The sequence below is a fragment of the Danio aesculapii genome, chromosome 18 (assembly GCF_903798145.1).
Source record: "Danio aesculapii chromosome 18, fDanAes4.1, whole genome shotgun sequence".
NCBI classification, from domain to species: Eukaryota; Metazoa; Chordata; class Actinopteri; order Cypriniformes; family Danionidae; genus Danio; species Danio aesculapii.
In genome coordinates this window covers 175,677-203,514 of record NC_079452.1, presented here as the reverse complement: position 1 = coordinate 203,514, position 27,838 = coordinate 175,677, and the positions used below count along the sequence as shown (strand labels likewise).

General features: G+C 37.5%; 1 protein-coding gene across 2 annotated transcripts in view; it reads right to left on the bottom strand.

Moving 5' to 3' along the window:
- dhx36 (DEAH (Asp-Glu-Ala-His) box polypeptide 36) overlaps positions 1-27,838 on the bottom strand; it is a 170,587-nt gene that overhangs the window by 83,424 nt on the left and 59,325 nt on the right. The window contains exons 7-11 of one of the 2 annotated variants that reach the window (XM_056478445.1): positions 17,993-18,067; positions 16,587-16,753; positions 14,354-14,435; positions 3,435-3,572; positions 2,995-3,103 (exon numbers count right to left, since the gene is read on the bottom strand). In XM_056478445.1, the coding sequence (XP_056334420.1) occupies positions 2,995-3,103; positions 3,435-3,572; positions 14,354-14,435; positions 16,587-16,753; positions 17,993-18,067 (571 nt within the window). The remainder of the gene's footprint in view (positions 1-2,994; positions 3,104-3,434; positions 3,573-14,353; positions 14,436-16,586; positions 16,754-17,992; positions 18,068-27,838) is intronic. The other variant, XM_056478446.1, reaches the window with a different exon arrangement.

Sequence of the window (27,838 nt, the reverse complement as noted above, 5' to 3'; positions counted from 1 at the left end):
ACCTGTCGCTTAACCTAGCAACTGTGCCAACATGCTTTAAAACCACCTCTATTGTGCCAGTGCCCAAACACTCCAGCCCAACATGCCTGAATGACTACCGCCCTGTAGCACTCACACCCATCATCATGAAGTGCTTCGAGCGGTTAGTCCTGGCACATCTGAAAGACTCTCTGCCATCCACACTGGACCCACATCAGTTTGCCTACCGTGGCAACAGGAGTACAGAAGATGCCGTCTCCATAGCACTGCACTCTGTACTCACACACCTGGACAATAAAAACACTTATGCACGAATGCTGTTTGTTGACTTCAGCTCAGCATTCAACACTGTCATACCCTCTATGTTACTGATCAAACTTAGAGACCTGGATATCAACGCGTCTCTCTGCAACTGGGTTATGGACTTTCTGACTAACAGACCTCAGAATGTTAGATCAGGCCACATCTGCTCCACCACCGTCACACTCAACACTGGTGTACCACAGGGCTGCGTGCTGAGCCCCTTCCTCTACTCCCTTTTTACCATCGACTGTAGGCCTGTGAACAGATCCAACACCATCATCAAATTTGCAGATGACACCACAGTGATTGGTCTAATCAGCAATAATGATGAGACTGCCTACAGGGAGGAAATACAGCATCTGGCCACTTGGTGCACCGACAATAATCTGCTCCTTAACACCAGCAAGACCAAGGAGCTCATTGTGGACTTTAGGAAGGGACGAACAGGCTCACATGATCCCATCCACATTAATGGGATGGCCGTTGAGCCTGTCTCATCCTTCAAGTTCCTGGGGACCCACATCTCAAAGGACCTTTCCTGGACCACTAACACCTTCAGCCTGGTTAAGAAGGCTCACCAGCGCCTATTCTTCTTGAGGCAACTAAAGAAAAACCAGCTATCATCAGCCGTCTTGGTGAACTTCTACCGCTGCACAATAGAAAGCATCCTGACCAACTGCGTCACAGTCTGGTATGGAAGCTGCTCTGTTGCTGAGCGTAAGGCAGTGCAGCGGGTGGTGAAAACTGCCCAACGCATCACAGGGACTACACTGCCAGCCATAGAGGACATCCAGAAGAAACACTGTCTGCGCCGAGCACGCAGTATTCTTAAGGACACCTCTCACCCTGCTCACAGACTGTTTTCTCTCCTGCCTTCCGGCAGGCGCTTCAGGCTACCCCGGACAAAAACAAGCAGACTGAGGAACAGCTTTTTCCCCAGAGCTGTCTTTCTTTTGAACTCTGCCCCTTACTGACTCTTTTGCCCCCCCCCCCCCCCCCCCCCCAATACACCCCCCACACTCCTCTAACTTATACTCCTCACAATCACTGCACTATTTAACATTTGCACATTTAAAGTTTGCACATATTCATTGCACTGATTCACTTATTTGAACTGGACATACCCACTGCACATGGACATTTGTAATAATGTTTATCTATCTGCACACTTCTGCTATTATTAGCATCCTGAACATATATTCATTTATTGTAAATCTGTTCATAGCTAATACAACCTGTATAAAATGTTAATAGTACATCCATCTGTAAATACCACCATAGTTTTTCTATAACTGCACTTTATAACTTATACCTGTATCCTGCACTTGCTGCTATTGCACTGCTGGTTAGACCTAAACTGCATTTCGTTGCCTTGTACTTGTACATGTGTAATGACAATAAAGTTGAATCTAATCTAATATATATATATGTACATATATATATATATATATATATATATATATATATATATATATATATATATATATACATACATACATACATATATATATATATATATATATATATATATATATATATATATATATATATATATATATATATATATGTACATATATATATATATATATATATATATATATATATATATATATGTACATATATATATATATATATATATATATATATATATATATATATATATATATATATATATATATATATATATGTACATATATATATATATATATATATATATATATATATATATATATATGTACATATATATATATATATGTACATATATATATATATATATATATATATATATATATATGTACATATATATATATATATATATATATATATATATATATATATATATATATATATATATATATATATATATATATATATATATAGGCCAGTGAGGAGTCCATTACAGTGATCTACCCTGCTGTTGATAAAAGCGTGAACAAGTTGCTCACTGGGAACAAAACATCTAATTCTTGCAATATTTTTGAGATGATAGTATGCTGATTTACCCACTGCTTTGACATGACAGGACTACTGAAACTTGGATCAGACTCCAGAATCACACAAAGACCTTATTTTTTGTTGTTTGACCCCTAGAGACAAGGGATGAGGCCTAAAACTTATTCCTTATGGGATGACCCCTGGAGCCTAGAGATGTCGTTTTTGAAGGACATCCTAGAATTTTTAACATCCAAAGAGAGTCAGAGCCTCAGAAAGTTGGTGCTCACTGAACAGCATAGAGTCCCCATCATTATACTGCGGCATTAGGACCCACACAGACCACTGGTTGAGCACCCCCTGCTGGCCTCTCTAACTCCTCTACTGGCAGCAAACTAGTTTTCCAATGTGGTCTCCCACGTGACAGTTGCAGAGATAGCTGCCAGAGAATACAGCACAAAACATCTTTGAGAGTGAGTAGTCTGTTAAAAGTTACTGTGGTTGCATATTCTTCAGTGAATACCACAACACAGACACCATCGCATCTCATTTGACGTATGAGCTAGTGATTACAATTGATGTGTGCCAGTGTAACAGTGGTGTCCAATTTCAGACTGTATGTTCATAAATTTTTTAATGATGTGTAATCACACTTCTTATTTACAAAATTATTTCATTTAATTATTTACGTCTAAGAATCAGAGAAACAATCACACAGCAATACACAAAAAAACAGTCATATATACAGTACAGAAACATGTGCATAGGAAAAGCACTCACATTCTCATTCACCACAATGTGACGAATCAGCGCAGCAGTAAGCTCCAGATCGATCTTGTCATCATCATCCATCATTCCCAGCACTTCAATAGTAGTGTCTGAAAATCTGCTAGTCACATAACAAATAGGTTAGGCAGCATCACAGCTTGCAACAGTCAATTCTAAATTTTGCTGTTTCAAAAAATAACTTAAACAGCAGCAAAACATGTCAACTCTAACATCAGCCTCACTAGTAAATAAATTTTTGACAAAAATTAATAGCTATTGTATGTCATAGCTGATGACGTAAATGCAAATGATGATGCAAATGTGTCTTCTACAGTGCAGTTGGAAAATATATAATTTAATTGAATGTGTTTGGACATTTCAAAGCATAAAATAATCGTTGTCATTCAGCATGAGAAAAAATTTAGGAAAACTAGAACAGGAAAAAGACTTACCGATCTCTAAGTGTACGGGCATAGCAGGGCCAGCTCTCATAATATTTGGTCTCTATTTTGCCTTTCTCAGACTGTGCACTTGAGCCATGATTATTCCTTCTCCTATATGGTTTACGGTGTTTGTACTGAGGCCGGAATCTGTGAAACAAAGTCAAAATTTAGACAACCCCATCATTCAGTGTGATCAATTTCAATACCATGGCTATTGAGCTGCAACATAGTTGAAAAATCTAAAACACGATTGAATAAGTCAAATGGCGAAAACATTGGTTATAAAAACTGATAATATCATCCAGTTTGACAGTAGCATAAGTATAGCAGTATAATATAAACACTAGTTTTGGGAGGGTGATGTAACCAAAACAGTTTGAGAACCACTTAAGAAAATTTGCTGAGGTGGGGTGGTGGGTGTAGTAGTTCCAGGATCTGTTGATTCAAAGCCTCTTTGTCCTGGATAAGCGGGCCTTATGTGAAGGCAGAGTATTCAACCTAGTCCCCTAAGTATATGAAAAACATTTAAAACCAAGGAATTCCAGTGAGTAAAAGAAAAGGGCATAAACCTAAGCTGAACAACCGTGATCTCTGATCCCTCAGGCAGCACTGCACCAAGAATCATCAAGATATCACCACATCGGCTCAGGACTATATTGGCAAACCTTTGTTAAGTACCACAATGCGTAGTTACATCCACAAATGCCAGTGAAAACTGTACTGTGACAAAAGACTGTGACAGTGTCCAGAAAAGGCGTTGACTTGTCTGGGCTTGGAGGCATCTAGGATGAACCATTACACAATGGAAATGTGTACTGTGGTTAGATTAATCAGTATTTTGAGTGTTTGTTGGAAGAAATAGATGCTGCTTGCCCCGGATCAAAAAAAAAAAAAAAAGGATCATTCAGACTGTTACCTTGTGTTAGTGCACTTGGCAAAGGTAACTTTCACTTATGGGATGGCACCATTAATGCTGAAAAGTACATAGAGATTTTGAAGCACAGTTTGCTGCCTTCTTTCCAAGGAACACCCATGCATATTTCAACAAGACAATGCAAAACCACATTCTGCACACATTACAAAGAAATCACTACTTTCTTTTTTATTTGCATTTTCCATACTGTCCCAACTTTTTTTTAATTTGGGGCTGTATTTTAAAGAGAAGTTCTGTAAGGATGTCTCCCTAGTAGGCTTTGAAGCTTGCTATCAATGAATTGCTGTGGTTGTGTGGGGCTGTTTGTTCTTAAACAAGATGTGTCAGATAACAGCCTTCATAGTGTCATCAGTTTGTGGAGGTTAAAGAATCAGAAGGGATATTTAGCAATTGTTTGGCAGATTTAACAATGTATTGTGTCTGATCTGGATCCATCTCTTACATAATTACCCCCTTTTGCAAAGCTGTTGTCTTTCCTGTAGAGCATAGGTCTCAAACTCAATTCCTGGAGGGCAGCAGTTCTGCAGTTTTGCTTCAACCCTAATCAAACACAGCTGATCCAACTAATCAAGGTGTTCAAGACTACTAGAAACTATTGAGCAGGAGTTGGAGCTGGTTGGAGCTTAACTCTGGAGCTGTGGCCTTCTAGGTATTGTAGAGCAGTGGTTCTCAAACTTTTAAGCCAGCGACCCCCAATGTACTATCGTCAAGAACTCGCGACCCCCCCTACTACCAAAGCATATCCAAACAATAAAAATAACTTATTTTCAGCTGTTCACAATATTTTAACTTTATTTACTATACATTACAGGGCTCGAAATTAACATTTTTGCTTGGTAGCACTGGTGCTCCTAAATTTTTTCATTTAGGCGCACCCACCAATTATCGCACCATTACTACAAGTTTTATAAACAGGTTTATTGGATTTGAAATCAACACTAATCAAAACAAACAAGCAAAAAAAAAAAATAAAAATCTATATATATATATATATATATATATATATATATATATATATATATATATATATATATATATATATATGCATGCGTGAGGAAAATATGTCTCAATGAAATCCCGTTATCACAAGAAAATGCATTTTTATAACAACTGAGTGACCAAAAGATACACGGATGGACTGCTCACCGGCCCTGCACGCACTGTTTGACATGAATTCATTAATGAATCTGTTAACGTTAACTGTGCTGTGTTCTCACAGATGGTGTCTGATATTGCACAGATGCTTTTGACATATACCTTATTATATGCATACGTCATTTTAATAGCAATACCAGTCTTTTCATGAGCTGCAATATTAGTTTAATCTTAGTCAGTGCAAGCCCTTTTGCGATAGTGTACGTGGTGTTATATTTTACATATAGCTGCCACTTGCATGGCTGACAGCATCTGGCGATTAAATAAAGGATTAAACAGAACCTCTCGTGCTTAAAATGTGTAGATGTGGCAAACAGTTTCCTGAAAATTCCATCACACAGACTTTACAGTGAATGCTTAAGTTATCATAGCGGACTTGAAGTCAATGGAAGTCTTTTATCCACTCTTCGAAAAATGTATATGGTGGATTAACATTCACCACATGAGCACTAATCAGATGTGCCATTATTTGTACCTTTAGCTAAATCTGTCAAGTGTTGTTTTCATTCTCTCATCTTCAGCGCGTTACATTTTCGCGGTTGTAGCTCCTGTCATCTGAAGGCAGAAGGCGTTGACAGAATGATTCAGTCTAGCGCAGTGGGCCAATAAGAGGAGAGCGAAGGACAAGGGCGGGACAAGCGTTGCCGGCTTTGTTTACTGCAGCAAGTTGACATGACAACAGTTTTAAACTGTTCCTGAGCGCTGCGCTTCAAGTGCAAAGATGCATTCTGCCTGAATGTGTCCTAAATACTTTATGATTTCATCAGTGATATCTTTAAAAAAATCTGAAAATATTAGCTTTCACTTGTAATACTGAAAAATATATATTATAATCACAGAAAATTACACAATTTTTAAATCACTCTCGCGACCCCTGGAAATTATTCTGCGACCCCCAGTTTGAGAACCACTGCTGTAGAGAATGGTGGGCAACGGCATGTAGGTGAAAGATCTGACACCTCATTGCACATTGGCATGTCAAATTGAAAGTCTGTGATCTCTCCTAGGGGTTGTTGATGTCTTTTCCAGCATTTGATGTGAAGCATGTGGTATGTCTATCCAGCCTGTTATGGCCCGTTTCCACTGAGAGGTACAAAACGGTACGGTACGGGTCACGTTTATCAAGCTTGCATTTCCACTGCCAAAAGTGTAGCCTTTTGGTGGACGTGGTGGTCGACAGAAAGTTTCAGATGTCGTCATTTTTACTCGAGGAAATATGACAGTAAAGACATATGTTCACATATTATAAGAAGCACTTTTTACAAAACAGATGCTTTATACACATAAATACTTGTGTATAAATGTTCATTACTAACCTTTGAATGAAGATGATTTGATTATAACTGCAGATCAATGATGTGAATCAAGTGCGAAATAGCCTACTGTAACACAGTCTCTGATATGTTATCAATTACAGAAAAACTACACACAGCATACATTTAGTCCTTACTTGGGTTCAAAAACAACATAAATATAGCCCACAGTCAGTGTAAACCTCTCACATGTGTCTTTAATCTTCAGCAGCACATGTAGCCTCTTGTTAGAAAGTAATTTCGTCATTCAGAGTTCATAATAGTCCAAAAGGCGACGATAATAGTTAAACATGGCAGTTTGTTTATGGTTTAGGTTGCAGAAGCATCATTTGCTGCATTTTTTTTCCAGCTTCTCTTTTGTTTTTTCCATGCTTCACTCTCGCGTTTGTATCTTTCTAAAAGGTTCGGATATCAGAGCGCTTCAATGATCACAAGCACATTATTAATATGAGATCAAGAAGTTTGTTATTTCAAATATAGACGCCCAGCGAGCTCTCTGGAAAAAGTGAAACCGCTCGCACCTGTAGACGGGCTCGTAAAAACAACAGGAAACAGCAGATTTTGTTCTTCTTGGGTTTGTGGCTGTACATCAAGATGACGACAAGGTTTGTTTGAGCTCGGGTCGACCATTGCATGCTATTATCTGCATATATTATTATGGTGATATGTCTCAGCTGTGTTTTTAAAAGTGGTGCTTCATTTGTTTTCATTCTCCTGCTTCTGCGAGTGATGCTTCTCTGTAAACCAATAGCATTCAGTTGCGCATCTAGCTCTGCCTTATGGTATCCTTTGAGCCCGTTGGTACCCTTTGCAAAGGGTGACCAAAAAGTGGTACAGTACAGTTCTCATTTAGGTACCCTTTGACAGTGGAAATGGCTATAAAAGGGTACTGAATCTCAGTGGAAACGAGCCATTAAAGGGCACCTAGGTTACCTCTTTTTTGAGATTTATTATGAGACTTTTGTGTCTCCAGAATGTGTCTGTAAAGTTTCAGCTCAAAACACCCATCAGATTTTTTATTATACTTTTCATTAGATTCTATTTTATACATTTTTGCACCAGGAGGCTGTTTTGATGTACTGCACCTTTTCAGGCTAGTCCTCCCTGCCTACCGTTTCTTTGTGCCTTTCAGAGTGCCTTAATCTCCTCCCTCGGCTGCGTCAGACAACAAACAGACATAAAGGAAGCAGATCTCACGTAGCGTTTGTGAGAAATACTACAGTAAGAACTTTACCAATTGGTATTTGATGCATTTGTTGTGTTAAGATGAGTCAACTTAACGATGAGTCGCACACAATGTCATTACAAAGTTCACGCGCACACACACAGATACACACACACGCAGAGCAGCAGACACACACACAGACAGACAGACAGACAGAGTGCGCGTTTAGCTTTGCACTCTTTTTGCACGCATATGTGACAGGATACAGGTTAATCTCCACTGCTGTATGGATATCTGTTATGTTAATGTACAAAATAAACCTGATTTAACGTCCACAAACCGAGATTGAAACATCTTCTTTTATAATTGTTCTGACACGTGGCTGTGGTGATAAAGTAAAGCTGAAGTGAATCGCTGTAATTCATTATAAACATGCACTGTTTTAAAAACATTTTAAACTTGTAAAACTCACTCTTTCTGATCACATTTGATGATGATTGATGATCCTAGCAAACTGAACAGACCTTTTATTCCCAGTTGATTTTCACTCGTCCACTCTTGTTGATATGATTATACACGTGACTACTAGGACATGTTAATACACGCAGCTGTCAATCAATTTGGTGGGCCGGCGGACCGCACTCCTACGTCAGTCTGAAAATCGCTCCAATTGGTCCACCTTTTTTATGTTGTTAAATTGAAAAAAAAAAAGCACTGGGTGTGTTTATATCACCCCAATATGACGGTCTATGCACTATACCTGCACATATGTCAGTCCAAACAGCTTGAAAAGTAGATTTTTTACCATAGGTGCCCTTTAAGGTCTCTTAACATGCACATTTGCATGGATTCTTGGATTGTGCAGTCTGCTAGGTTGTGGAGCAGAATAAGTTAACTAAGACAGACTTTGTGTTCTTATAGTTTGAGGTTCAGCAGTATGTTTCCTTGTGGTGCACCTGTTTGCACATTGTTGCATCCTTGTCTCCTGTGAGGTTGGTAAGATGGCATGGCATATCTGAGCGGTGAAGTGGGGCAGAGAGGCATTACGCATAATGGTTTATCTGGATAACAGGTAAATTGGAATGGCTATTTCTAGGACTCCCCTTTTCTCAATCTGCAGTTCTAGTTTAGGTCTTACTGTGAAGTTGTAGAACCTGCAAAGAGGGAGTGTTCATTTGACTGCAGGCACTGTGCCAGGTTGTCGGTTAAGGATGGCACTTTCTGGTGTGTCAGTCTAAAATTTTATGTTGTATTTGTTGGTGTGGCTGGTTGAGTGAGTGTGCTGGTCAGGCACCTGTTTCTTACACTGTGGTATGAGTATCTGTGATTGGGGGGCAAGGCTGGGCCTTGGCAATGTCGCTTGTGGGCTAGGCCCAAGAGTCCCCTCAGAAGTCTTGAAAGCACTTCCTCTGTTAGAGCTTAGATTAAGAATTTAGGGCTTAGGTGGTATAATGGTCATTAAGGATGTCAAGGTGACCACTTTGAGGTGTTCCTCTGAGATGTGCCATTTAAATCACACAAATTCATGTAATGTTACATGAACTGTTCCTTTATCAATAAATTTGGAAATCACTATCCAATTTTTTTTTATAAATATGAACACTGATGAAAGATGTCTTTGTTCCAAAAGGAGAGTAAACATTAAAATGGTCTATGAATGGCCTGCCGTCTTGAGATCGATTTTAAAATTATAAACTGCCATTATTTTAATTTATCAGTAAATTGGACCTGTGTATACTTTATTTACTATACTAAAGTAAATGTTTTAAGTGCTAAATGGCTGTTTGCAGCAAGAATGGGACAAAATCACCCCAAAACGTATCATCATTTGGTGTCTTCAGTCCCTAAATGATTTTTAAGTGTTGTGAAATGGAATGGCACTGTTACAAAGTGGCACTGTTCTATTTTTTGAAACAGGGTTGCAAGTAGCAAAATTGAAATACCTGTTTATTTTGATAAAACTGTCTGCTTGTTAAGTGTGATGTCACGCAAAGCAGCTTCTGGATCCAAGCGCTATATCACGCTGTTAGGGGAGGACCAACAAATGGTAATAATAAACGTTTAAAAATCGATTTAATCCTTTAAAAAAATCACGATTGCAATATATATATATATATATATATATATATATATATATATATATATATATATATATATATATATATATATATATATATATATATATATATATATATATATATACATATATATATATATCACACTAATATTAAATGGCCAGAAACTGAATAATTTTTTTAAATATCTGTGTCTGTCTTTATCCCAGGCAGGCCTATTCGACGAACTGGACTTTACCCAGGAGTCCTCTGCAGTGTAAGATCAGCCAAACGCGATGGGGCAGGTCATCTTTTGGTGGGCTCAGAAGACTGCTCCCCCACCATGCCCATCTGTGCCAGCTGCTCCTGGCCGAAAGCATCCTTCCTGCGGCTCCAACATCCACTTTGGCGAAATCGTCCATTGCACTGGCTAGTGATCACACCAAGCCAGTTCACAGAAAGAAAACTCTCCCATCCCAGGTCACAGTTAAGTCCGGTAAATGGACTGTTATGTTAACCTGAGGTGGGCCACCTGTAGAGAAGGAGTGTTTTTTCCCTGGTGGAGGGCCAGTGATTCCCTTGCAGATAATTGCAGCGTGCCGCATGCAAACGATGGTATCCAGAAAGAGTCAGTCCCTCCAGCCTAGATGGACAGTGGAGCTCTCACTCAAGCAGAACTTCTTTTATCTCGGGATGGATCTGGACTTGGTCTTCATTACAGTGTGCCTTACCAATAGCACACCAGGTTAGTGCTGCCCTGTCTGATACAATTCAGCAGGTTAGAGTGGCCTCACTGAAGTTTTTCAGAGGCTCCTGGCACATATGACAACTGCAGCCTCTATCACGCCGCTCAGATTGTTCATATAAGACCACTACAGCACTGGCTTCACTATCAGGTCCCCAGATGGGTATGGTGCATAAAGATGCACCAGGTGATCATCACCTCGCTTTTGGTTAAAAAAAAACATAGCTTTCTATGGACCTGGGTGCTCGTAGAACATGCATCCAGTCACGCTGTCACTGACAGATACTTCCAGTATGGACTGATGGACTGAGAGGGCTGTGTGTATTGAGCATATGCATTGACATATCATATTGCCTGGAGCTGTTGGCAGTGTTTCATGTTCTCCACTGGTAACACACGATCAGAAACACGTGATGGTTAGGAGGGACAGCATGGCAGTGTCTCAGCTTCCTTGCCATCTGCTTCTCTGGAGTCACAGGGCTGAAATCACTGCACGCCATTCATATCCATCAATTGTGCTCGTGGAAGCACTCTCATGGCAGCTTAGGCTCCCAGAAGAATGGAGAAAGAATGGAGACTTTATCCTGGCATGGTCCAGCTGATGTGGGCGTGCTTCAGAGAAGCCCAGGTTATCCTGCTGCTCCTCGCGAGTCTGCCCTTTGCCAGTTGCTTTTTCCTTTCTCTGCACAGATGTGTTGGCTCTCAGCTGGGCCCTGGCTTATTAAATATGCAGTTTTCCACAGTGAGCCTGCTCGCACAGACCGTGCATGGTCAGGGATGACGAGGAGTGGTTCTCGCATGTTGCGCCTCCATGGCCCAACCAGACCAGTGTTTTCGAACTCACACTCCTTGCGACGGCCACTCTTTGATGATTTCCTTCGGGGAAGCACTTCTTTCTCAGGGACAGGGCACCCTCTAGCACCCACTTAGGTTTCTGGAACCTCCATGGGTGGTTTCTAGACAGAGCGTGGAAGACTTAGATGTCCTACCAGTGGTCAGGCTAGAGCACCCTCTATGAGGCATGCCTATGTGCTGAAGTGGAGTCTATCCACTATGTGGTGAGCTTCTCACTAAGAAGAAAACTGGACATGCCAGATCAGTGTTTAGTTCCTTCAGGATTTGCACCCTTCACACTGAAGGTTTGGCATGCTGTCATCTCCACTCTATGAAGCAGCGAATGGCAGCGCGCTGGGAAAACATAAACTCATCAGCCAGTTCCTCAGAGGCATGTGAGATGAGGAAAACATACAGTACCTGTACCTGACTCAGCGAAGAAGCTTGGTGTCTGGCTCAGTACGATGTTGGTATGCTGAAGAGTGGTGCAAACTATAAAGTGATCCCCGTTGGTAATACCATATGCATCATTCAGCCACGGGTCGGTCCTCCTCTCAGGCAGACTCGTGTTTTCCCTACCCACTAACCAGCTTATCACATGCAGCACTCCCCCTGGATAGGGTGCCTATATGCCTATATCATCACTGGGTCTCCCCATTTGGGTAGCAGGTGGTCTCTGCAGCGTCCTTCCCCTTCGAAAATGGCAAACTTCTCCAACATACTGTTTTATTTAAAAAAATCTCTAGACTACAGTTAGCCAGGTAAAAGATATTTTACGTCCTCCGAATTCTAAATTATTCCCATATTCTGGTAATTAAAAAGTATGGGGACATTGGAAGGTTGCACGTTTGGTGACTGTGTGCCCACACTCTGCTTGGCAAACTTCTCACCAAAACACTTAATGAGCTCAGATGCTGTGGTGTTTTCCATACACTCTCCCATTAGTTTCTCTCCTAGACATGCATTGAAGTTTCCAATGGAGACGTGTGTCTCCGCCACCACAGCAGCTGTGTGTTCTGCAAGCTTAAAAGCTGTCCAACTTGCAAGCCACATTGAAGCTTGCTTCCAGAGTGTTGTTTCTCTCCTGTCTGGTTGCAGTGTGTCAGTTTGTTGTTGCTAATTTGGTTTACTTTTAGAAAGTAAAATCTATTGTAAAGTCATTTGAAAATTCTTAAATTCTGATTTTGAGACTTATCTATGTGTTTTGGAAGCCATAGGGAGGTTGGTGCCATTTTATTTTTAAAAACACTCTTGTTTTTGTTTAGTTAGGGAGTTAGTGTACATTTCTGTTGTTAACTTAATTTTACTTTTTACTGTCAGTTTAAACAGTTTTACTACCTAATATGCTACTTTTGTTTGTTGTTTTGGCCTTTCCCACTCCTGAAGCCTATTTTTGCTTTATAAGTTTGTACATTTGTTAAAAAATAATTTAATTGAAATTGGTGTGTTGTTGTGAAGGCAGGGAACTGATACACACTCACCCCAACCAACCGCAAACTTTTCACTATTGCTTCTCACTTCTAGAGACATAATAGCAGGGACGTAACAGAGTAAACACTTGTCAGCTCACTATATGAAAAATATTGTTCATCTACTGTGTGAAAACATTTTTTGTTGTGACTTGTGAATGGGCAGTATTAGTATTAGTGACTGCTAACATTAATCGTTGTTTCAGAATCAAAGATGTAAATGACAGATGTCAGCATAAGCATGCTGTACAGTGGACTGATATTATGAAAGCTGCATGCTCAAAGTGAGCTAAATCAGTAAGATCAGAGATAAATGTATCTGAACGTTCATCACTGTGAGCCTTTGACATAAATTATTTATATTTATATTGTGAACTAAGTTGTAAATAAACTACAGACAAAGAAATGGATGACCATCACAATTCATAACAAAGCCCCTTCTATGTATAAAGTCAAACAAAAAAGTGTCTTACCAAATGTAAATCAACATTGTTTAACGTGAATGAGTAAACAGGGTGATTTTCAGGTCATCTGGTGGCAAAAAGTCTAACCATTATCAATTAGTTAGCAAAAGCTGTATTTATACATATTTACTACCTGCCTTTTAGCCTTATTTCAGTGACTTTTAAAAGTAAAAAAATACTCATATCCCTATTTTTCGCAAAAATAAAATCATACATACATATTATTGTAGCACAGTTTGTAAATACAGTGTTGTCAGACATTAGCAATAAATACATTTATGAGAAAAAAAAAGTGCAGCATGCCCACATTTCTCCAGTGCTCCAAAACCCCCACAGACCACTGAGGTAGGGCTCAACAATTTATCATTTGAGCATCGATATAGCAATGTGTGTATCCGATATAGTCACATCTCAGAATTAGATTTTTTTTCATTATTTATACAATAATGACCATTTGATTGTTCAACTTATGTACTTGAATATGGTTTGATTCCCCAGAAAACCATAAAACACTGTTTATTTAACTTTTATTCCATTAAATTGTGTAATTTATTATAATTTGTGCAGACACATAGAAAAAGACTTAATTATCTCAGTCAATCTAAATGAACAAAATCCCAAATAGAGCTATTCAAGTCATCTGGGGAAATTATATTCATATTGCAATATATATATCGCAGCAACAAAAAAAAATAAATAAATAAAATGTTTTATATCATGCAGGTCTTCCCAGCAGGGTTAATGCATTAATTTCCTAAAATGTCTAACTGTGACAAAAACTTTGAATGAGCTTACCCAAGCAATTCCACCACATCCTCCAACAAGTACTCTGTGACTGGAAATGTGTATCCAGGAATATGAATCATGGGACAATTATCTGTAGGAGAAAAAAAATTCAATTTTCAGTGGATTCTGATAGTACTGCTTGATCATATTTGCATGGTTGATTCTCATTTTGATTTTCTGGCTTTACACTCTGTAATGCATTTTATTTTCTTTATGCTAGGGGGTAATTATGTTGCTGCGCTACGTCAATGAACAGTGTGTTCTTCTGAAGAGTAACAAAAGTTGTATTAGGTTAATAAATATTTTAAAACCGAAAGATAACCATTTCTATATTTTGACTTTCAGTCAGTGTCTTTAAGTTATTTCAGAAAGTTGTCACAGTGAATGCCCACTGGGTAGAATATGGCCTTAACTGCATCCTTTCCAACTCTGTTTGTCTCAATAGCAATGAAGTCTGAAGTCACGTGCGCCTTCTATACTCCTAATTGGAGGAGTGGCTGCACATGTAGATTGAGCTTGCCAATTTCATAGAATAGTGATTGGTCTTCCAAGCAAACCATTGTTTGTCAGCCTTAGACATGATATCTCTATTTCCTTGCTCAGAGAAAGAGGGTTACATGCATACCTGAGATTCTCTCTAACTGCAGGACTATTATTTAAATGTATTTTTTTCCAAGTATCTGGAGATCTGTTATTTATGCATTTACTTCAACAAAATTGATAGCCCAAAATTAATAGCCCTGCCCATTCATTATAGCCAATTATATTTAGGAATTACTCAGTCTTTATGTTACTCAGTCATCTCCAGATGGTTAAAATAGCTGTGGCCAGATCTTAACTCAAAACAATAAAACAGAAAATATTACTCCAACTGCAATTGATTATTTTGCAATAACACAATAAATAAGAATTCAGGTAATAAATCTATGGCAATTTTATCACTTACATATCTGATCACCTCTTGTACCATGTGACTAACAAGCCTTTAATGTAAACAAATTATTTATTGTTGTTTGTAACTATGATGTGCTTAAGGCGGATTACACTTACTGTAACTGGCAGCACATGAGGTGTGAAAAACTTTGCCATTGTAAATAAGATCAGCCTTTTCTTTTCAGGTTTTAAATAATAAGCTAAGAACTATCTTTTTGCTATTTAACCATTTATGGTTTGGGAGTAAACTATGTCAATATTTATTATGTCATGTCTTTGTTTAAATAAATTTGAGATATGATTCATATGATTAGTTGTTTTATACATTTATTAAATGTGTTTTGTAACCACATTGAACAACAGACATTGTTACATGTGCTATATAATTATATAAAAATCTGAAAAATTTGAGACAGTATGGAAAATGCAAACAAAAAAGAAATAAATGATTTCTAAATTTGCTTTGACTTCTATTTCATTGTAGACAATACAGCAACAAATAATTTAACGTGTTTCTCATTGTTATTATTATTATTTTTTTAATAAACATCTATTCTAATTTTGGTCCTAGCAACACATTTAAAAAAATATTTACCATTTTGTAACGTTGCCATTCCTTTTCACAACATTTAAAAGACGTTTAGGGACTGAAGACACCAAGTGATTAACTGTTTTAGGGGTAATTTTGTCCCATTCTTCCTGCAAACAAGTCTTAAGGTGTGCAAAAGTATGGGATCTTCATTATCCTATTTTGCACTTCAAAATGTGCCACACATTCTCTATTGAAAACAGGTCAGGATGCAGACAGGCCAGTCAATTACCTGTATCAGATATGCACTGAAATTCCTCCAGATTGCTTGAATTATGTTATGCATTGTTAAAGGTTAAATAACCAAATGCCTTCTTATCTTTCTTTGAGGAGAAATGTTTTTAAATGTTTTAATAATTTTCTCACATATTTGTTGTTGCAAATCACATCATTTAAACACTTTACCTGATTACTAGCCCTAAATTGCTCCTTTCCCAACCTTTTTTTTTTTTGGAATGTGTTGCAGGTCTGAATGATAGGAAATGATGTATTTTTTACAAATGAAATAAAGTTGACCAGACAAAACATGAAATATGTTGTGTTCATATTGTTTACAATGAAATATAAGGTAAATTTGAAATATAAAGTAAATATAGAGTAAATTTTACTCACTACTTTCTTTTTTTTGTTTGCATTTTTTCATACTGTCCCAACTTTTTCAGATTTGGGGTTGTAATTATACACCTGAATTCAGAGAAGCTATGTCTTATATTCTCTTACTGAAATACTTGCTGAATTTCTCAGCATTGAGTGTGGCACTCATGAGGACTACTTTTAGGTCCTCACGAGCAGTTAACAGGTCCTTCACGATGGTGATAAGAATATCAGACTGAACACTCCTCTCATGAATTTCATCCAGGACCAGATGGGTTATGCTAGAAAGATATCTGGAAAAATAAATAAAAACAAGAGAAAAAACACTAAGCACTTAAATGCAGGCATTCCATTATGTGTGTAATAGTACACTGAAGTTAAAGTTCGGTATGTATTTTGGGGTTCACAGAGAAGGTTTCAGTACAACAGGAATAATACCTTATCCCCAGTGCATGCTTTTTGTTCATTTTAAACCGGCAGAAGTGTTTTGTTACAACCAGCTACAGAACTGAAAAGCTTCTTGAGATGCAAATGTACAAAATAAACAATAATTAAAAATAAAACTTTAATAATTAGGAGACTAAACTTTCAAATGTAAAAGGTGCTGTATGTAAGTTTTTGACTCTTCTAAAGCATAAAAATAGCATAATATGTTTGCAGATATTTAAGAAACATGCCAATTGAACATACTTGCTTATCTGAAAAAACAATGCTGAAGTCAGTTATTCTGTTTTGAAAATGTGTTTTCCCTGCCGGATAGCTGTCTTTGTTTTGGTAATTTTAACCTGCCTAATGCCAGATTAGCCAATTATATTTCAGCACTCCGGGTTGCCTTGGTGGAAAACCACATATTCTATTCATTAATTTAGAAAGGTTCTGAAAGCACTGAAAACTAAAATAAACTGAAACCTTAATAAATGCTAGATGGAGGTCCATTCATAACAGCTGATGCACTGAACAACAACTTTTCAGTCTTTTATGTGTGTAGTGAAGATAGAAGTTACCATATGATATGATAGAAAACTAGACCCTTCATAGACATGTGAATAAACAGCTGATGCACAATGCAGTGGCCAATGGGGTGTATAGCTTTCTATTAAAATGTGTATGCTCATCACTGTCAGTCCAAATCAGTGAACTTGGATTTGGATACGTGACAAGTATTGCGAGCTTCTGTTTACAGTAACAAGTTCACATGACATGGGCAACAAGGCAAAGCCATTTCTGATCGATGCATCTTTTGTTTTCAGATGCAAAGATGTCTTCTTTGTGAATGGCTGTAAAGTCTTTTCTGTCTAAGCAGTTAGCACATTTGGACTGACTGTATTCATCGTTGGAGTGCATAATCGAACCGTGACCTCGTACCATGTATTGTATTTCTGAATGGATGAGAAGAAACAAACTATATATATATTTTTATAATGACACAATAGTAACATTTCTTTGTGATCACATAGTTAAAAGTTTTCATGGACATTGCACAAGAGGTTATTGAAACAGAGAAAAGAAGGGAAGCAGTATAGGGCACTTACGGATCTGAGTGAAGCCACTGAAGAATAACACCTGTTGTACAATACAACACTGAGCCTTGCTTCCGAGGTAACCGGCTGAAAGCAATGACAGAGAGTGTATGGCATGAATACAAGGACAAATAAAACAGTGAAAAAAAAAAAATTTCAGAGTATAATTTGGCCATAAAAGGGATGCCACGAACAAATATATAATAAATAAATAAATATATATAATAAATATATATATATATATATATATATATATATATATATATATATATATATATATATATATATACATACATACATACATACACACACACACAGACACACACACACACATATATATATATATATATATATATATATATATATATATATATATATATATATATATATATAAGTATATATATTTATTTATTTATTATATATATTTCTTTATTATATATATTTATTAGATAATCCTCAGATTTCATGATGCCTTGCACACAGTCAGCAAAACAACCCCAAAATATCTTTAAACGTCCACCATATTTTACTATAGGGACTGCGTTCATTCCTTTTTAGGCCTCATTCCATTTCTCTAAACAGTAGAATTATGTGTTTTACCAAATAGCTCTATCTTGGTCTCATCTGTCCACAAGACATTTTCTCAGAAGGAATTTGGCTTACTCCAAGTACATTTTGGTTTCAGTCTTGCTTTTTTATTCAGCAGTGGAGTCCTCCTGGGTCTCCTGTCATAGCGTTTGATTTCATTTAAATGTCAACAGATGACACTGACTACTTTATATGGACACCTTTAATTAAATTATTTGACTTAATCTGAATAAGACAATAATATGATTAAGGTGTATACATGAGTTGCTTTTTGAATGTTCCTTTCATGAGACCCTTTTACATGTTATAGCACATAATTCAATTAACGTCTTTGCATGACAGCAGTTGCTTTGGAACTTGTTTGTGGCTGCTTATCCACCATCCAGACTATCCTGCGTTGCAACCTTTTATCAATGTCTCTCTTTTGTCCACCCCAAGGGAGATTAGCTACAGTGCCATAGGTTGCAAACGTCTTAATAATGTTGCGCACTGTGAACAAAGGCAAATCTGGATCTCTGGAGATGGACTTGTAACCTTGAGATTGTTGATATTTTTCCACAATTTTGCTTTTCACGTCCACCGACAGTTCTCTTCTCCTCTTTCTGTTTTTCATGCTTGGTGTGGCACACACAATGTAAATACATAAGATGCGTCCCAAATCGCATACTTCTGCACTATTCTATGCCATTTTGTAGTATAAATAGTGCGTTCACACTGAAAACTCTAAAAATTAATTACCCGGATGATGCACTCATTCAGCCGATAAAATGAAGTGTGTAATGATGGACACTTCACGCACTCAACAACCGCAGGTTTGCTCACGTAGCGGAAGGGGCGGAACTATCGGGCGCACATGTTGGATAACTTTATTTATTTTGGATGGTGAAAGCAAAATTCTCCTACGAGAGTGATTATAGCGCCTCCCGGTGGTATACACGGTTATACTCATGGCAGGTATTTTTTGATAGTTTGGTCATTTATTTTACTGATTTGGCAATCGCTAAACGTCATCAAGGAAACGGTTTGAATTTCCACTTAGTAAAAAAACGTTAGTGCTCCATTTGGGACGACACTACCTACATGTACTATGCTGTTGAGTGTGTGAGTGCATAAGTACATGAGTGCAACAATGCATGAGTGTATTGTGTGCCATTTGAGACGCAGCTTAAGTGAAATTCTCTCCTTTTAATCAGCTTTCAGGTGTGATTTTTATATTGCCCACACCTGTTACTTGCCCTGGGGGAGTTTAAAGAAGCATCACATGCTTGAAACAATCTTATTTTTTATCCACTATTTTGAAAGGGTGCCATCAATTTTGTCCAGCCCATTTTTGGAGTTTAGTGTGACATTACGTGTTTGTTTTGTAACAATACACACTAAATTTATAGCAAAATATACACATGTATAGCAATACATCTGTTAATGCAAAACTTTTCTGTGAGAAATTTTTTTCCCTATATCTTCTTTTAATTTAAACTGATACCAACTTTTAAAAAATCGTAAGGTTATTTCTTTCTTTCTATTTTTAAAAGTTTGCAAAACTTACTTTTTTAACTCGCCCTAGACCATGGGTCTCAAACTCGATTCCTGGAGGGTCACAGATTCAATCCAACCCTAATAAAACACAGCTGATCCAACTAATCAAGGTGTTTAAGAGTACTTGAGACCATGAAGCAGGTGTGAGTTGGAGGTGGTTGGAGCTAAAATCTGCAGCCCTCCAGGAATTGAGTTTGAGAGGTATGATTCCCTCAAACCATTGACAAATAACATGCAATTCAATTAATCAAAAAGCAAGCAAAATCATACTTAAGGCTATACCTCTATTCACATCAAGCTTGATATGTGTTATAACAACTATGATCTGGGGTTTCATGCACAGTTTCAGTGCTGTGCCACCTAGTGGTATCCAATTTTCCCAAGTTTGGCATTTTGGGTCTCAACCATTTTGAATTTTTTCAAACAATGTTATATTTTACAAATGCTTTGAGGTATTGTCACAAAAAATGGTGTGCATCATCAACACCCTGCCCTGAAAGTGCTCAAAAATTCTGGAGAAGTACCACCTTGTGGCCAAAAGTTATAGAGAAATTTTGAAAAATGCTAATAACTTCTGCTATGCTGACCACATTGTGATGAAACTGGCCTTATTACATTCCTTAAATAATTCTGCAAACATTGAAACCAAATTTGTTAAACTTCCTGTCCATTTTCAAGATCAATTATTTCCCTATTATTTTGTATGTTTTATTTCAACATGAACATAAATTCAGAGTCTTTTCATTTTATATAAATGACTCACGCTAGGCATGTGGGTTACATATTATTGCATTTAATTTGCATCGGGCCAGTGCATATGGTGGACTAATATTAGTGCACTGAGCGAGTTAATAACATTGTTGATATGGTTAATATTTACGGTACCTAATAATGAACAGCTTTTTTTTTTTTTTTTTGTGGCTGGGTCACAATTTATCAGGGAAACAGCAACATTGAGGTCCCACATTAGATAGGTAAAAGGTTCCTTCAATTTGCGGGTCTTCTCTATTGTCTTATTCATTATTTCTCACTGTGACTAATAAAAGGTGTGGTGCACCGTTTTAATGGGTGTCTGAGAGCCCTGAATTACGCCATTTTTTGGCAGGTGTGTTTGTGTGGCCGTGTAGTATTCGGTGCTCCCAGAAAATTGTCTTAGGGGTGGCCAGATGAGTTCACACCAAATCTTGGGCTGGCACACAAAAAATATGAATTCAGTGTAATGTTATATTTTTGTTTCTGGCAAATGAAATAATGTGGTTTTAATTAATTAATTACTCTTAAAATATTGCAATTTCATTCATTCATACATTTTCTTTTCAGCTTAGTCCCTTTATTAATCTGGGTTCGCCACAGCGGAATGAACAGCTAACTTATCCAGAACGTTTTACGCAGCGGATGCCCTTCCAGCCGCAACCCATCTCTGGGAAACATCCATCCATCCACACTCACTCACTCACTCACTATGGACAATTTAGCCTACCCAATTTACCTATACCGCATGTCTTTGGACTGTGGGGGAAACTGGAGCACCCGGAGGAAACCCACCCGAAACCGCAGGGAGAACATGCAAACTCCACACAGAAACGCCAACTGACCAAGCCGAGGCTCGAACCAACGACCTTCTTGCTGTGAGACGACAGCCCTACCTACTGCGCCACTGCGTCACCAATATTGCAATTTATTTCTTGAAATAATTCAGAAAGTACATGTGCAAACAGAATAAAAATCAATATTTAGTTTAAAACCAGTTTTCAGGTCAGTTATTTTTCACATACTTTTTTTGTACAGCATACAGTACATGCCATATCTAAAATTAATGAATTAATTAACAAACTGAACAAAAGACACTACTACATACACACTCACTATACAGACCCTAATAGTATAATCTTCCATTTTGAGCCACAATATTATAAATACATTTTTTTTTATTGATGTACCTTTTTGCAAAATACATGCACAAAATCATTGAGATTTCTGGCCCTTGTAATTCAACAAGCAAAAAATGGAGGTGCTAAATAAGCTAGATTCTGAAAAGCTGGTTTCAAAATGCATGTATTTATTGTTTATTTAGGATTTGTCATTTTTAATCTGATAAAACACAATTTTTCATTTCAAAAACAATAATTTCTTAGTAAACAAATACAACAATGTGAACCCAAAGTTTTGTTTTGTCATCAAACAATACTAAAAAACTTATGTTAAAAGAACTTTACCCTCAACCAAAATTCATAGCCCTGTTAAGCAACACTTAAACTTAGTATATAGAAAGGTTAACAGAGTATGGCATACATACCCATTGTTGTTTTTTTTAAATAATGACCATTGTTGTCTTTTGTGTGTGCATGCTGCCCACAAGTACCAGGAAGGGAGTGTGAATCAGCTATGTTGGTGGCACCAATCAATCCACAATAATTTAGTGGCTGCATTTTATTTCAACAGCAAAATCATAATGGGTGTTTACACACTCCTTGGAGGCGCCACTGGTTGTATTTAATTTCAGAGCATAACATTTCTCAAAAGTTCTTCTCTGTTCGATGCCATGTTGTTTGTGTGTTTCTATGGCAAATGCAGGGGGGTGGGAAGGTGATGGGTGGGAGAACAACAGGAGCACAGAGGTGAGCATCAGGTGAAAACCAATTTTCATTCAAACAAACCAATGTAAACTTCACACTCGAGTTAATCGATAACATAGCCCAGCCTATATATATATATATATATATATATATATATATATATATATATATATATATATATATATATATATATATATATATATATTAGTGCTGGGCAATAATTTTTTTATATTTAATTTTATCACAATTAATCACATGGTTGGCTGCTTAAATCACATTATACACAAAAATCTATAATTATTTCTAAATAAGTGTATTAAGTACTTTTATTTTAAAAGTACTGAGTAAGTGTATAGACAAGTACAAAAACCACAACATTCCCACAATATTTTAGCAGTTAAAAATACTTATTAAATTCTTTATATATTTAAATAAACTTAAAAAGTGTAATGAAATTAAATTTAAGATAATTGCCACTGCCAGGACATTAAAAGTTTGCCTAGCTTGAAATAGAAATTAAGTTATGCTCAGATTTCAGAGGCTTGTTCATAAAATTATGACAGGACACTTGGAAGCAACAGCAAGTTAACTTTAAGAATTTTTTTTTTCTGAAGAGGTAAAGAAGAAACTTTTTTTTTTTTAAATCAAGATAGAACAGTCCACACCAGGGTTTTCCTACTAGAGTGAGGCTAAATGTTTTAAAGCAACAACAAAGTTTTACTGTCCAAAGGATTATAGTCTGTGAAGTACATTTTTGTATTGAATTTTCTTGATAAATTCTCTAGATAAAACTCAGCACATGACAGTTGGCAGTAACACACACTGAACATGCACATTCGCATAATATATAATGTCAAACTATGCAGATGGCGCTCTGTGGCACAACAGAAAACTGAACAGTGTTCTGAATTGTAGCTATGTGACAGGTTCGGACCCTGATAGAAACCTATGTTTACAACTCTAAAAAGAATGGCGCTGCATACATGTCGTAGAATGGCGCATCCGGTGTGTGACCACCTTTAGGCCCGCCCTAAATCATCTCATTGGTTGAGAAGTGTGATGATGCCTTTTCCCATGCCAATGCTAATCAAAGGCCCCGTTTACACCAACATGTTTTAGTTTTAAAATGGCATTTTAGAATAAAAATGATCCACATCCACATTGGCATTTCACTCAGCATTTTTGAACAGCTCTGCGTCTACATTAAAATGGTGAAAATGCACATCACGTGACCACACACACACACACCCTGGCAGGCACTGCAGAGTGCTTTGAGCACATATCCATATTAGAGCTGTGCGTGTCGGACTGTTCACCAAGGGTTTACCACTGGATGTAATCTCACTATATTTGTTAAACGTGATATTTAATTCATCTTGTTGTCTACATCTAGCGACATATTCCCCGACTTTGGTCTTTTAAATCTATTACTTGTTCTCAGGCAATGTGTTTCGGCTGAGTGCAAGTATAGGAAAATATATTTCCAATTATTTACTATGTTTTCTTACAGGAACTTGCATTAAATAAGTTACTGATGTGCATTAATGTTTTATATATATATATATATATATATATATATATATATATATATATATATATATATATATATATATATATATACACACACCTTTAAAAACGTGGGAATCTCATGCGACAGTACAAAACAGTATTGCTGCTTCAAGATATTTCAGACATATGGGCATATTAGATAATTAAGTAGAGCAAAGCCACACAACTTGCATCTTCCATTGTTAAATGAATTTGATAAGATGTGCGCAACATTTTTAAGCTAGAAAGCATGTTTTATGCATGAATGTAACTGATATACTGATAAACGGCCCCTTTAAATACAAGATTAATGCAGCGATGTTTGACGCTCTCACCGCCGGAGCTGAAGGCAGACAGCATTGGTGCCAGGGCGGCCAGAGCGACCTTGGACACTCTCACCGCTTTCGGTGTGAACACACAGTAACGGACAGGCAGCAGCTGGTGAAGCTGAAAAAATTCTCACCCAGTATCCGCACAATCAGCACTGGCGTCCCCAGGGGTGTGTCCTTTCCCCACTGCTCTTCTCCCTGTGCACGAATGACTGCACTTCAAAAGACTCCTCTGTCAATCTCTTCAAGTTTGCAGTCGACACCACACTTATCTGCCTCATTCAGGACGGTGATGAGTCTGCTTACAGACAGGAGGATAAGGAGTTGGCTGTCTGGTGCAGTCACAACAACCTGGAGCTCAACACGCTCAAAACAGTGGAGATGATATTGAACTTCAGAAGAAACCTCCCTGCTCTTCCCCCACTGAGCATCATGGACAGCATTGTGGCAGCAGTGGAGTCATTCAGGTTCTTGGGTACCACCATCTCTCAGGACCTGAAGTAGGACACTCACATTGACTCCATTATCAAAAAAGCTCAACAGAGGCTGTACTTTCTTCGTCAGCTGAGGAAGTTCAACCTCCCAAAGGAGCTGCTGAAACAGTTCTACACCTCCATCGAGTCAGTCATCTGCACATCAATAACTGTCTGGTTCAGCTCAGCTACTAAATACGACCTCCTACAGATTACAGCGCACCAGAAAAGCCCAACACAGAAACAGTTTCTTCCCTCAGGCAATCCATCTCATGAACACTTGATGATAATAATTGTGGAACCAACATTACAACTTGCTATACACTTTAATACACATATACACTTATTTAACAACACACTTTACATGCCAATTTGCACATAACACCTGCACATACAACGTTGTATATAGTAATATACCTGTACATACACTTGTCAATTTGTATATTTGCATTCACTACTTACTTGTATTTTTAAAAATATATTTATTATCTGTTTTTTTGTCCTGTCTCTGTTATTCTGTTGCACTGTAGAAGCTCTGTCACGAAAACAAAACTCCTCGTATGTGTGAACATACCTGTCAATATAGCTCTTTCTGATTCTGATTCTGAAGATTTACCCAATGTGGAGTTTGTTTTCCATATCAAACTTGCGAAATCTAAACTTAAACTGAGAGGATGCAAGACTGAACTGTGTGTATGCTCCTTAATATTGAGGAAAAAGCCCCAATGAGATAAAAGTCTGCAGCCACGCCTCCGTTTTAAGATGTCTCTGTTTTCCCTCATCCACACTGACACGAAGCAGCATCTTTTTAGAATGAAAACGGCCTCTTCACCGTTTCCAAAATGCTCCATTTTCGGCTCTCGAAAACTCCGACGTAGTGTGGACAGAGGGTGTAACTGTAGCAACAATTGTGCGTTTTAAAACTAAAACGTAGTAGTGTAGACGGGGCCAAAAACCCAACCTCTTGTGACCTATGGTATCCCGGTATGTTTATTTAGAGCCAGTGAACTACAGAGTTTCAAAATATGCTAAAGTCAAAAAACAAATGCGTAAACACAAAATAATTGTTGTCATAAATTAATTCATATTTACTTAATTCATTTATATATATATATATATATATATATATATATATTTTTTTTTTTTTGTAACGAGGGTGTAACCATACGTGTATTCATATGTGTATATATATATATATTTATACTGGGCAATTAGATGGAGGAAATATATTCATATTGTTGTAAAAAAAAATACATCAAGAAAGAAATGCTAGAGGGAGTTTGTTAATAAATCAAGAAGAAAGATTTTATGAAACACAATCTTATAATTAGTAAGCTAGCTGATGATACAACTTTTTTAAAGACAATACACAAATGCCCTTAGCACTTAAGCTAGTTTAATCAAAATGTGAACTGAGGGCCATCCATGACCACCCTTTGACCTCACTTGATAATATTTAGGCATTATCATTTCAAAAGAAGGTGACGCAGTGGCGCAGTAGGTAGTGCTGTCGCCTCACAGCAAGAAAGTTGCTGGTTCGAGCCTCGGCAGGGTCAGTTGGCGTTTCTGTGTGGAGTTTGCATGTTCTCCCTGCATTCGCATGGGTATCCTCTGGGTGCTCCGGTTTCCCCCACAGTCCAAAGACATACAGGTGAATTGGTTAGGCTAAATTGTCCGTAGTGTATGTGTGTGTGTGTGTGAATAAGTGTGCACGTTTCCCAGTGATGGGTTGCAGCTGGAGGGTATCCGCTGCATAAATCAAAGGCTGGATAAGTTGGCGGTTCATTCCGCTGTGGCGACCCCGGATTAATAAAGGGACTAAGCTGAAAAGAAAATGAATGATTGAATTTCAAAAGATGTACTGTAGAGAGAAGCGAAAAAGCTAAACATTGACACAAAATTGAGAAAAGAAAGATCATTTTAAATTCTTGGGTGCAGAGGGTTATTATAATTTCTGTTAGAATATTATTGACAAAAATTAAAAGTATTTCCAGATTAATTTATCCATGCTTCTCATTATCAATTTCAACCAAAAAGTTCAAAGAAATGAATAGAATTAATTATGATTTCATTTGGAGAAAAGATTATTATTATATTAGGAAAGATTATATAAATAAGGAATATGGTGAAGGTGGATTAAAGGTTCAAGAAACCCTCAAGTACATTTTTTTTTATTTTAACAGATTTGTGCATTGAGCATCAGTTAAGACAACGTTAGCACCTGTTAGTTTTAATTGTGGGGACAACTGGATTATTATGAGCTTTTGTCAGCTAATTTTATCTTCCAGGTTTAAAATAATTTTAGGGGCAGGATCAAAATCGGTGACGTAGCGCCCATCTGCTAGTGGAGTGATGATGCATCGGTTTCTCATTATTATTCATAGCAGAGTTTTCTTATCCTATGAGAAGAGCCTGTTTCTTAATTATTCATGAGAGCACGTGCTTTTCGAAGGTAAGGCAGATCTGCCATGCTGTGAAACTCAATAACTGGGTGAGACAGCGTCTGCACACGGCACACAGTATTTAGCCGTTAATAAATGGTCGTATGTGTTTGTTTCCATGATCCACGAGGTTCGTTGCATGTTTTCCCCCGCGATGCTGTCAGGGCTACTAATACAGCAAAGCTGTTACTTTGCAGCAAGCTTTTTTTTGGGGAGAGCTGTTCGAGAACTGGAGAATGGCAGACTTTGCCTTTTCTCAGTTGAGTTTATTACCATTCAGACACATTGCTTATATCCATGCTGCTGTGTTCGCCTATTTTTTACATTTTACGGATAACTGGCAAGGCGAATGGTTGAAATAGATAGG